Genomic DNA, 10,942 nt, shown 5'->3' with positions numbered 1-10,942 from the left:
ATATGTTGGCCAGTCTCCTGGAGATGCTTGTACTTACTGTCAATTATACTTCTAGTAATAGACGATGTACCTTGTGATAGTGAGGCACCTGTTGTTACTTTATTGATCTCAAGATATGCTGGTCTAGTCTCTCATATATGTTTTTTATTTATGGTTAATTATTTTTTCAATGGTAGATAACTTACCCTCGACAATGATGCACATTTTGTTACTTCATCAATCTCAAGATATGATACTCAAGTCTCTCGGAGGTGCTTATATGAGTATGGTGTGTGTATACGTTCATAGGGATGAGTGTGTGTACGTATATATGAGCGGATGCTTTTGTATTGTGCCAGCTCTGTAACTATAAGCCAAATAGATAGTAAGTTTTTGGCTCGTTGAGTTTGGGCATAAAACAAACAAACCTAAGAATTGAAGAATGTTACAGTAGAACGTTCATGCTAGTGTTGTTTTAGTCAGTGGCGGAGCCAGCGGTGAAAACCTATGGGGTCATATCTGTAAAATTCTTTAAGTTTTATATGGTTGCAATGTAAATATCAATAGTTTTTGGACTATTTTGCAAAAACCTGTGAGGTCAGCTGACCTCACAGGTTACACCAAGTTCTGCCACTGGTTTTAAGTTCCGTCTCTTTCCATAAAATCACAATGGCTATTGGTGCGTGCACTCAAATCTCTAAATCTTAAATCATTAATAAATAAAAATAATATTTAAAATGTGGAAGTTATATTAAGTAGATTTTTATATACAAAACATTTTATGTAGTTATATTTTTAATCATTTTAATAAATATAATTTAAAAGTAATGATAAAACATTTGTATTAGAGGTGTACCTTTTATTTTATTCGTGTTCTAGTGGTTTCATTTGGTATGGAGGTAGAGATTGTTACGAGAATAAACAATTTCTTGGCTTCTTAGAGCAAGATGAACCGGATCCCGCGGAAGAAAGCAGACATTGTTACGAGATTAAAGGATTTCTTGGCTTCTTTTAATAATAGGAACCGAATCCAAAAAAAAAAGTAGAGATCATTATGAGAATTAAAGAATTTCTTGGCTTTTTTGAGCTAGAGAAACCCGGTCACAAATACTTAGAGTTTAGTTATTTAAAAAACCTGTCACAAAGCTTCCTAGATCAAGAGGAACCAGATCTGGCAAGGCGAACATGGCGAATTGCCAACCAAAAGGTGATGACATGATGGAGAAAAAATTCTTCACACGGAGATTCAGGTGGCATTTGGATCCAGCGACTAAACTTTAGTCCCTATCATATTAGATGAATTTGAAGTATTAAACATAAACTACTTATAAAACTAATTGCATAAATGAGAGCTAATTCGCGTGATAAATTTTTTAAGCCTAATTAATCCATAATTAGCGCATGTTTACTTAGCATCACAAAGGCTAATCATAAATTAATTAGGCTCAATAGATTCGTCTCGCGAATTAGTCCAGAGTTATAGAATGGGTTTTATTAATAGTCTACGTTTAATATTTATAATTAGTGTCCAAACATCCGATGTAATAGGGACTAAAATGTTTTAGTTCCATCTAAACAGGGTCTCAATCGTTCAAATCCAAAGTCTTTACACGAAAACGTACCCAAAATAAAGTACAAACAATTTTCGGAGAGTGAAAACATATAATATGTGCGAGAAAGTTAATTGGCCACGCTCATGGAAACCAACTCGCACATGATTTTTAGGCACACCAGGCCCATGCGGTGCTAAAAAATATGCAGTGTAAACCACATACATGAAACTATTGTTGTATCTAAAAATAAACATATAATAGTTGTATATTTTTTAATTCAACAGTAGTTTTCAGGTTTCCACTATATATATGATTTGCACTAGATATTTTCTCCAGTTGCACGTAGAGACATACGCATGCCCACATATGTACGTAGTTTGTTTTGGCTAAAAAAATTACCCAGTTTATTTCTCCGTCCAAATCAACTCAGATTTGAAAAACAAAATAAAGAGTAAACTTTCTACTGGGATTTAAAATTTTCAACACAAAATTAAAAAAAAATTATCCAAATTTGAGTTGAAAATTTTTAGCTCAAAATTCAAAAACGTTCAACTCAAATTCTGAAATCTTTCCTCTACAAATTTAAAACTTTCAACTATTGTTGTAAATTTTTTTAACTAAATTATTTATGTATTTTTTAGAACAAAATAGCGCTAAGCACTCTCATTAACGTTAATTCTACTTAAAAAAATGATATGCTGCTTGTTGCATGTTTTTAGGTGGCGGAATGATACATACGGGTCATTTTTCGGCTGATATTCGAACATAATTGCGTTGAAGAGTGGCATGAGTACTTTGGAGATTGACACGGATAATAGGACAATTAATCATATCTCCTACTCTCTCCTTCACAAAATATAAGCATTTTTAGAATATTATCAATTCAAACATTTTTAATTTTGACTATTAATAGAAAAAATAAAAAAGATCAATCATATAAAATTGATGTTACTAGATTTATCATTAACAAACTATCATAATTTACAACTCTTTTTAGGAATACAGAAGAAAAACATACGTTTATAAAACATGCACGCAGAGCCCTATAAACACGCACACATCCTATCTCTATAAACACCTTCAGAAGATTGGACCGGCATATATTGAGTTTAGGATTATAGTTATACCCCACATCTTTTGGCAATCAATCTAAAGGTTAAAGTCACAACAACTGTTTTTTTAAGCTCAAAATCATCCCAAACTCTATTCCAAAATGATACTTAATTTTTTTTCCTCTATGGAACAATGGTTTGGCACTCTTTGGAATGCGCAGTCACGAAAACAGAATCAAACATTGGTCGACATGGGCAATACGACAATGGCCAGGAAACAAAATCCTCCTGCCCAACCGCGAGCTGCGCGCGCGGCGTCGTGCGCGCGTCGCGCGCCCCGGGAACGGCAAAGCTACGCGCTCTGCGCCGCCTCGAGGAAGGCGTTGAACTCCGCCCTCGCCCTCGCCAGCCGCGGCGTCACGCACGGCGAGGTCGGGCACGACGCCGCCGCAGCAGCCGCGGCCGTCGAGAACCTCACGTGCCGCTGCGACGACGACGCCGACGGCCTCGCCGGCTCCTGCCGCGACGACGCCGACTTCTTGAGGATCCCCCTCGGCTCGCCGTGGTCGAACACGAACGCCATCTTCACCGGCGCCTCCGTGTCGTCGGCGCAGCTGCTCTTCGCCACCTCCTGCGCCAAGTGCTCCGCCGGCGCCATCGGTGGCGGCGGGCTCCACGACCCGCACTCGAACCTCTCCAGCGACGCCAGCCGCGACACGCTGCTGCTCCGCCGCGGCCTCGCGCCGACCGACTGCTGCCTCTGCATGCTCGACACCACCGCCGCCGCCGCCGCCGCGGAGGACTTCTTCTTGGAGAAGCCCGGGATGAACATGCACAGCGCGCCGCAGTTGAAGCCCTCGTCCTCACCGGCGGCGATCGCCTTGGGCGCCTCGGCGTCGCCCTCGTCGTCGTGCGGCACCATGGACCTCCCCTCGGCGCGGGACGCGCTCCGCGCCAGCACCGGGGCGGCGGCGCCCGGCGCGGCGACGTAGTGGGCGAGCGCGACGGAGTGCTGCCGCGCGAGGGCGCGCATCGCCGCCGTGGGGCTGGGCGTCGCCGCTGCGGGTTTGTCGGTCTCGGCGGCGCCGTGGACCGGGGAGGAGGTCGCCGAGCACGGGAGGCTGGCGGCGACGAAGGTGGGCCGCCGGAGCGGCGGCAGCATCGGCGACGACGACCGCACCACCACCTCCGTGAGCACGGACGGCGCCGACAGCGGCGAGTCCTCGTCGGCCACCATGCCCAGGTGGCGCAGCGACACGGGGTCCACTGGTATCTGCCTCTCCTTGTCCATGGCGGCGCCCATCGTCGGCGTCTCGCCGCCGTCACCGCTCTTCACCGGCGCCGCCGCTTCGCCGGCGGCGAGGTCGAGATCATCGTCGCGCGGATGCATCTGCATGGTGGGCATGATCGTGTTCTACGTGGTGCATGAATTGATCGACGGGGGTGGCGGTGGCGCGCGCTTAAAAGAAAAGGGGTTTTGACTTTGGGTGGAGTAGTGGGGAGCATGAAGAGATTGAAGAGGCGTCAGGTAATGGACTTAGTGCCGGATTGGTGGTGCCTTAGTGGCTCAGATCAACATATTTCTCATTTCTTTTCATTTGTGTCAGCAACTTAGCATTTTCTAAATGTCAAACAAAATAGTATTCTCCAGGGAATTGCATTACCTATTTCTATATTCTACTAGCAGTTTGTAACCACTGAAACATAAAATTCTATTAATTCATCATCGTACTAAGTCCAAAACAACTTTAAAAAAAACTTTCATGCTGAATTTTCTCTGAAAAATACTCCCTCAATTCTATAATAATCTTATTTTTGGATCCTCCCATTTATCCCAAAATAAGGTTTTTTAAGTAACAATTACATCGGAATTTGTGAAATTCGTGAATGCATTGAGATTTGATGATGTAGGAGTATTTTACTCCCCCCGTCCTAAAATATAAATATTTTTGGACTTGGCACAATCTTCGAGATGCTATTTTGACCAACAATATATATTAAAATAAGATGTTTTAAAAAAAAAGAGTTGCATATTATGATAGTTTGTTTAATGATAAATCTAGTTACGTCAATTTTACATGATTGATCTTTTTTATTTTTTTTGCTATTAATAGTCAAAGTTAAAAATGTTTGATTTGACACTACGCTAAAAATGTTTATATTTTGGGACGGAGAGAGTAGTTTTTTTGGTTTTGTATTGGTATATGTGTGATAAATAAAACATATACTTATTTTGGGACAGTTGGAAGTACATCGTCAAATTTGTAAATTGTAGCGAAATGATTCACATCCCACGGGCCAAATTCTCTTGGGCCCTCGGTATTCAACAGTCCATCAAAGAGAGGCAACCATCCAAGGCCCGCCCCGAGACGAGGCCTGATAGGTAGAGGACAAAACAGAAGCTACAACTTCGTGAGACCAATGCCAAAGCAACAATGCATTTCTTTTAGATGAATGCAGCTATTAATTGATCAGCAAGGAACTATCTACTTAATAACAATTGTGTAAAGATGAATCAATCTACCAGAATATTTTCCAACAAGTGTGGCATAAAAATTAAAAAACTGCGAACATGATCTAGCAAATCCCTGAGAAAATCTAGGCTTGTTTAAAGTTTAAACACAAGGAATGCAATGGATTTTGCCTGAGATTTGACTCTGCATACAGGGTTCATGCATTGAATTGTAAAGTCAACTATCATATTATGATTATTGTGGCCTGAGAGATCTCATACCTGAGATTTTACTCCTTCCAGTATGTGCCGCGCGGTAACACCATCACCACGATTCAAGGCGGCTGAACTGCAAAGGCTGAACCACTGAAGGCAACTAGATATCTCAATGATTAGATTATTACCATCATCATTCATTTTTATATAGAAGTAAAACAGGATTGACAACTCATGTATAGTTCACAAGTCAACCATAATGATGATGAGTTTTGAAGGATACTAGGCAAGTTATCTTAGCTAAACCACATGGGAATAGTGAAATGTACTTGGACAGGACTTACATATGCCTCCTATCAAAGCAAAGCCTCCTTCCTATTCAAACCGCATCATGTTTCAAAATCAAGGATAAGAAATTCCTAATAATCCCATCACCTATCCAGGCCATTATAAATACCTATCTTACTGCAGCTGTAGCACATCAACTTTGAGAAGAGTAACACATTTTTGGTTGAAGAGTAACACATTTGGTTGAAGCACTATATTCCAGTGTTCCAGGAAATGGAAATCCCAGTGATAAAGATGGATGAGCTGCATGGAGAGAAGAGGTCAGAGACACTTCAGCTACTCCATGATGCCTGTGCTCAATGGGGTTTCTTTTGGGTAAGCAAGAGATATAATATTGTCGCCTTCATAGAAGAATTCCTTTCTACCACAACTAATATGAATTCCTTTTGTATGTTAGCTTGAGAACCATGGGATCAACGAGGATCTCATGTACAAAATCAAGGGATTGGTGAACAAACAATATGAGCAAAGCATGGAGAAGAACTTCTACAATTCTGAGACGGCAAAGAACCTAGGTCCTGATAATGTTGTCTCAAATGTTGACTGGGAGTGCAGTTTTATGTATCGTCACCAGCCAGAATCGAACATTCATGATATTCCTGAGCTGGTCCGGTGAGTTTCATCTGTAAATTGCAACCAAACATATTAGTTATATTGACATGAATCACAGTAGTTGTCTCCAGTAAATGTCAAAACTTACAAATCAGAATTTTTCAAGGCATTCTAATAAAATGCAATGAATCATGCAGTACCACTCTTCCTGAATATGCTGAAGAAGTAATCAAGTTGGCAGAGCGGCTAGCAGAAGTTATGAGTGAGAACCTTGGGCTTGACAAGGATTACTTGAAGAAAGCGTTTTCTAATCCTTCCGTAGGCATAAAGGCGGCCAAGTACCCTAGGTGCAGTCATCCCGAATTTGTGATGGGGCTCCGCGGACACACTGACGCTGGGGGAATCATACTTCTACTCCAAGATGACTTGGTCCCTGGTTTGGAGTTCTTGAAAGATGGTAGATGGATGCCAATACCACCAACACAAGGCAATCGAATTTTCGTAAACCTTGGAGATCAGGTTGAAGTGATAAGCAATGGAATATATAAGAGCATTTGCCATCAGGTAGTACCCAATAAGAACGGGAGCCGCCTATCTATCGCAACATTCTACAACCCAGGTCCTGATGCTATAGTCTTCCCAGCTCAAAAGCTTACGTATCCTAGTCAATACCGTTTCAAAGACTACCTCGAATTTTACTCCACTACGAAGTTCACTGACAAAGTATCAAGGTTCCAAACTACAAAGATGATATTTAAGTGACCGACATGTCAAAGGCTACATACAATCTGTATGGTGTACCTTCCTAGAGGAAAAGTCAAGTGGTCCTTATAAAAAGTATTAGCTGTACTGCCAAGTCTTTATTTTCATTAGAGAATAAAGTGCTTGCTTTAACTTTATCTATTGTAACTTATACATTAATATCAAATGTATGGATTTCAAATTTCCGTGTCTGAAGAAAATAGCATAAGATCTGTGGCAAAAAACAGTTGGCGGTGATAAAAATTATGTGGTTATACTATGTTAATATGCTACGACCACTGAAGACTTAATACGCTAGATTTACTTCATTGTCTTACTGTGATGATATTGTTTTATGACTTATCATATGCCACATGTTAAATATGTGAAATATGACAGTTACACAGCAAGGACTATGAAGCATGTTTATACAAGAAATCATGCCATTGTCAGCTGATTCATTCAAGAACGAAGAAGTGACAAAGAAGGTGTGCCTATGGCAGAGAATTATGGCATAACAGAGATTGGTCTCCTGGTCCCACTTGTCATACACTCATTTCTTTGCAAAGATATACCACAACCCCTGGTGAACAAATTGTCCACCAGAAAATGTGTGATATGCCATACTTATCAAACAAAGAGCTGCTTTACGAAAAATCCTCCACTGGTAGAAAGACCATGCAAATATGATAATTTGATCGTCTTGTTAAAGAAATAGATTTCCAAAGATAGGCTCCTTCTATAGATAGATGGAAGTGTATTAAAAATAAAAAAGATAAGAATAGCTATACCCTCACAATCGTAACCACCCGTGTAATCCATACCGCAGTTTGATGGCTATATAAACAAAGATATGCTGCCTCGAGAGGTGAGAACGCTTCCACCAAAATTTACATGGTACCAAAGCGACCTCCTAATAGATATATCTATTTGCCATGAGCGCATCATCTTCATCTACTCCAGCTAGTGCCTTGCCGTTTGGTGTACCAGTGACAGAGAAGCTAGGGAAGAGCAATTATTTGCTATGGAAGGCACAAGTCCTTCCTACCATGAGGGGAGCCCAAATGTTCGGCTACCTCGACGGCACCATCGTCACCCCATTGAAGGAGAAGCTAGGGAAGAGCAATTATTTGCTATGGAAGGCACAAGTCCTTCCTACCATGAGGGGAGCCCAAATGTTCGGCTACCTTGACGGCACCATCGTCACCCCATTGAAGGAGATCGGCGTAAAAGAGGGTGAAATGATCACCCAGGCGCCAAATCCGGCATACACCTAGTGGATGGCCTCAGATCAACAAGGCCTAGGCTATCTCATGTCGTCCCTCACGTGTGACATTGTGAGACAGGTGGTGTATGTAACAATGATGACAAAGGTATGGAAGGCGCTCGAGGATGTTTTCCTTGAAACCCATGCACATGCGGGCAACATCTAGATTGCACTATCTACTACAAAGAAAATTAACATGTCAATCAATGAATATATCACTAAGATGAAGGCTTTAGGAGAGGAGATTGCAGCTACTGGAAAGCCGACAACACGATGTCTTCTTCATAAAGAGGCTTTCCAGTAGCGGCAATCTCATCTCCTAGAGCTCTCATCTTAGTGATCTTAGTGATATATTCATTGATTGACATGTTACTTCTTTGTAGTAAATAGTGCAATCTAGGTGTTGACCGCCTATGCACGAGTTTTCAAGGAAAACATATTGTTCAACGCCTTCCATACCCGCGTCGTCATTGTTACATACACCACCTGTGTCACGATGTCGCGTGACGGACAGCATCAGATAGCCCATGACTTGTTGATCCGAGGCTATCTATACGTACACCAGATTTGGCGCCTAGGTGATCATGTCACCCTCTTTTACGCCGATCTCCTACAACGGGACGACAATGGTGCCGTCGAGGTAGCCGAACATTTGGGCTCCCCGCTCCCCTCAAGGCAAGAAGGACTTGTGCCTTCCCTAGCAAATAATTGCTCTTTCCTAGCTTCTCTGTCACCGGTACACCAAAAGTTGAGGCACCGGCTGGAGCAAACGGAGAGGATGTGCTCATGGCTAATAGATGTATCTATGAGGAGAATACTGTGATACTTTAAATTTCATGACAGAACCATTGCTTTTGAGTGATATATAACAGATTTGTATTCCACATGTGAACACAAATAAAATTTCCTACAGTACTTCAATTGCCATATTATATACGAACTTCCATGGTTTCTTGAAATAAAAACATATCCATTTCAAAACTCAAATAAAACAGTTCATTCATGAAATCACATATTTCAGATAATCTGAAATGTACACTCACCAGATGTTCACCTTTGAAGTTTCTAAGGAAGCATTTCAATTTGCCGTTCGCAGTTTTGCTAATATAGCTTTAGTCAGGAAAGTGTCAGTTTTCTCAGCAGCTCTCTCTAGCAAAACGCTGTGAATCTTAGATACGCGCCAACATTTCGAGATGAAGCAGAGCAGAAAATTACCAAATTTCAGTGATCTTGGGAGCTTTGATGCCATCTCATCAATCACAGACACTAGATTTTCGGTGCTGCTTGATGTCAAGCAAATGTCTTGATTCAGTATGCTGTACAACAGTGCAAAGAGGGATTCTGTCCAAACCAAATTACTACTGATGTTGCTCCGGTGCTCAGGCATACAAACTGGCCTCCACTCTCTCTCATCCCCTGAAAGCAATCTATGGCAGAAGGCAGTGACATGCAACGGATGCATGCAATCCTTGACAATTCGTGTGAGCACATCGCACTGAGGAACATTTAGCCCTTCCTTTCTAAGAACCAGCGGTAAAAGGATAGCCTCCAGTGCAGCAGCTGGGTGGCGCTTGCAGAGATCCAATGCAGCAGAAAGAAGAACTGATGAAACTGGTCTTTGAATTTCGAGTAACTTCGGCAAGAAAAGAGAACACAGCATAAGCGCTGGGCCTTTTCTATGCATTCCATCTCCGTCGAGCACTAAACTGGAAAGCAGAACCCTCACAGTATCATCATCAGCTTTCCATGGTTGAACTATGCTAAGAACAGCCTCAGCATTCCCAGACTCGACACAAAGCTGCTGCAAATCTTTCGCCACACGCTGGGCTACCAAAATTGATTCTGCCATCAAAATCTCCTTCTGTAGAGCCAGCGCCCTCTGCACGGACAGAGTCCCAAGAGCAGCCGGTTGTGATGGAGATGGAACACACTTAGCCTCCTGCATCTCCGAATCCTCGTCTTTCTCCAACACCAAGGAATCCAAACCAACTCTATCGAAACCATACCGACCGCTACAAACACCAACCTTGACGCTGTGCCGATCAAGAGGTAGCCATGGAAGTGCAGGACGTGTCCTCGCCGCTGCTTCTTTAAGCCACTGCGGCGGCTCGTGGAACCCATCAAGAAATTCCCCAGGTGCATCAATGCCACCTCCCTGCGGCAATCCGTCGAGCAGGTGGCGGGCGCCGCGACGGGCCCAGAGGCCGTACCTGCCAGACGGCTCGGAGAGGATGCGCGTAGCGAGCGAGCGCGCGAGCGCCGAGTCGAGGAGGCCGGCGGAGGAGGCGAGGAAGGAGAGCGCCTGCGACTGGGCGAGCGGCGGCAGGGTCTGGAAGAGGATGGCGGGGGGATCGGAGGCCGGGAGCGTGGGCGCCGGGGAGAGGAGGAGGCGGAGGAGGGCCGCGGCAGGAGGAGGCGCGGTGGGGCAGTGCACGTCGTCGTCGCCGGATGAGGAGGAGGAGGAGGAGAAGGCGGCGGCGTTGGGGGCCGGAGAGGCGAGGAGGTAGCGGAACAGCGGCAGCCATTGCTCCATCGTCGAGGTGGTTGCGCGGGAGCGTGGCGGTTTCCCGCGTTTTTGTTTCGAGGCAAAAGTGAGAAAAAAGAAAGAATAAAATGGGAAATTTTCTGGAGTGCGGCCGTGTTTGGCGTGGGCTAAATACTGGCCCATCCTGGATAACCATGTTTGGATGGGCCCATAAATGTATATGGGCCTGGTTTTCGGTCTGTTCAAACAAATCTGAATGGGCTGTAATTTGTACCCGGCCCATCTCATCATATCTTA

General features: G+C 43.5%; 3 protein-coding genes across 3 annotated transcripts; 1 reads left to right on the top strand and 2 right to left on the bottom strand.

Moving 5' to 3' along the window:
• Positions 1-2,936: 2,936 nt before the first annotated feature.
• Positions 2,937-4,592, bottom strand: LOC127776585 (uncharacterized). Its single transcript, XM_052303013.1, has one exon. It carries the CDS (start codon positions 3,987-3,989, stop codon positions 2,937-2,939), a length of 1,053 nt encoding a protein of 350 aa, XP_052158973.1. The 5' UTR covers positions 3,990-4,592.
• Positions 4,593-5,813: 1,221 nt separating this feature from the next.
• On the top strand, positions 5,814-9,271 carry LOC127776586 (1-aminocyclopropane-1-carboxylate oxidase 1). The gene is made up of 3 exons (XM_052303014.1): positions 5,814-5,915; positions 5,998-6,212; positions 6,350-9,271. The coding sequence occupies exons 1-3, from the start codon at positions 5,814-5,816 to the stop codon at positions 6,912-6,914; spliced, it is 882 nt and encodes a 293-aa protein (XP_052158974.1). The 3' UTR covers positions 6,915-9,271.
• Positions 6,080-10,744, bottom strand: LOC127776584 (uncharacterized). Its single transcript, XM_052303012.1, has 2 exons — positions 9,204-10,744; positions 6,080-6,223 (listed from the first exon to the last, which is right to left on the bottom strand). The coding sequence occupies exon 1, from the start codon at positions 10,691-10,693 to the stop codon at positions 9,239-9,241; it is 1,455 nt and encodes a 484-aa protein (XP_052158972.1). The 5' UTR covers positions 10,694-10,744; the 3' UTR covers positions 6,080-6,223; positions 9,204-9,238.
• Between the last annotated feature and the right edge of the window lie 198 nt (positions 10,745-10,942).

Source organism: Oryza glaberrima, chromosome 6, assembly GCF_000147395.1.
Source record: "Oryza glaberrima chromosome 6, OglaRS2, whole genome shotgun sequence".
In the NCBI taxonomy this organism is placed as follows: domain Eukaryota; kingdom Viridiplantae; phylum Streptophyta; class Magnoliopsida; order Poales; family Poaceae; genus Oryza; species Oryza glaberrima.
Note: the sequence above shows the minus strand (reverse complement) of the source record. Positions and strands in the feature narration are given on the sequence as shown.

Bases quoted from the DNA above. Each gene is read 5' to 3' on its own strand.
- LOC127776585 (XM_052303013.1), bottom strand. From the start codon at position 3,989: ATGCCCACCATGCAGATGCATCCGCGCGACGATGATCTCGACCTCGCC.
- LOC127776586 (XM_052303014.1), top strand. From the start codon at position 5,814: ATGGAAATCCCAGTGATAAAGATGGATGAGCTGCATGGAGAGAAGAGG. The intron at 5,916-5,997 runs GTAAGCAAGAGA...TTTGTATGTTAG, and splicing joins CTCAATGGGGTTTCTTTTGG to CTTGAGAACCATGGGATCAA. The intron at 6,213-6,349 runs GTGAGTTTCATC...TGAATCATGCAG, and splicing joins GATATTCCTGAGCTGGTCCG to TACCACTCTTCCTGAATATG.
- LOC127776584 (XM_052303012.1), bottom strand. From the start codon at position 10,693: ATGGAGCAATGGCTGCCGCTGTTCCGCTACCTCCTCGCCTCTCCGGCC.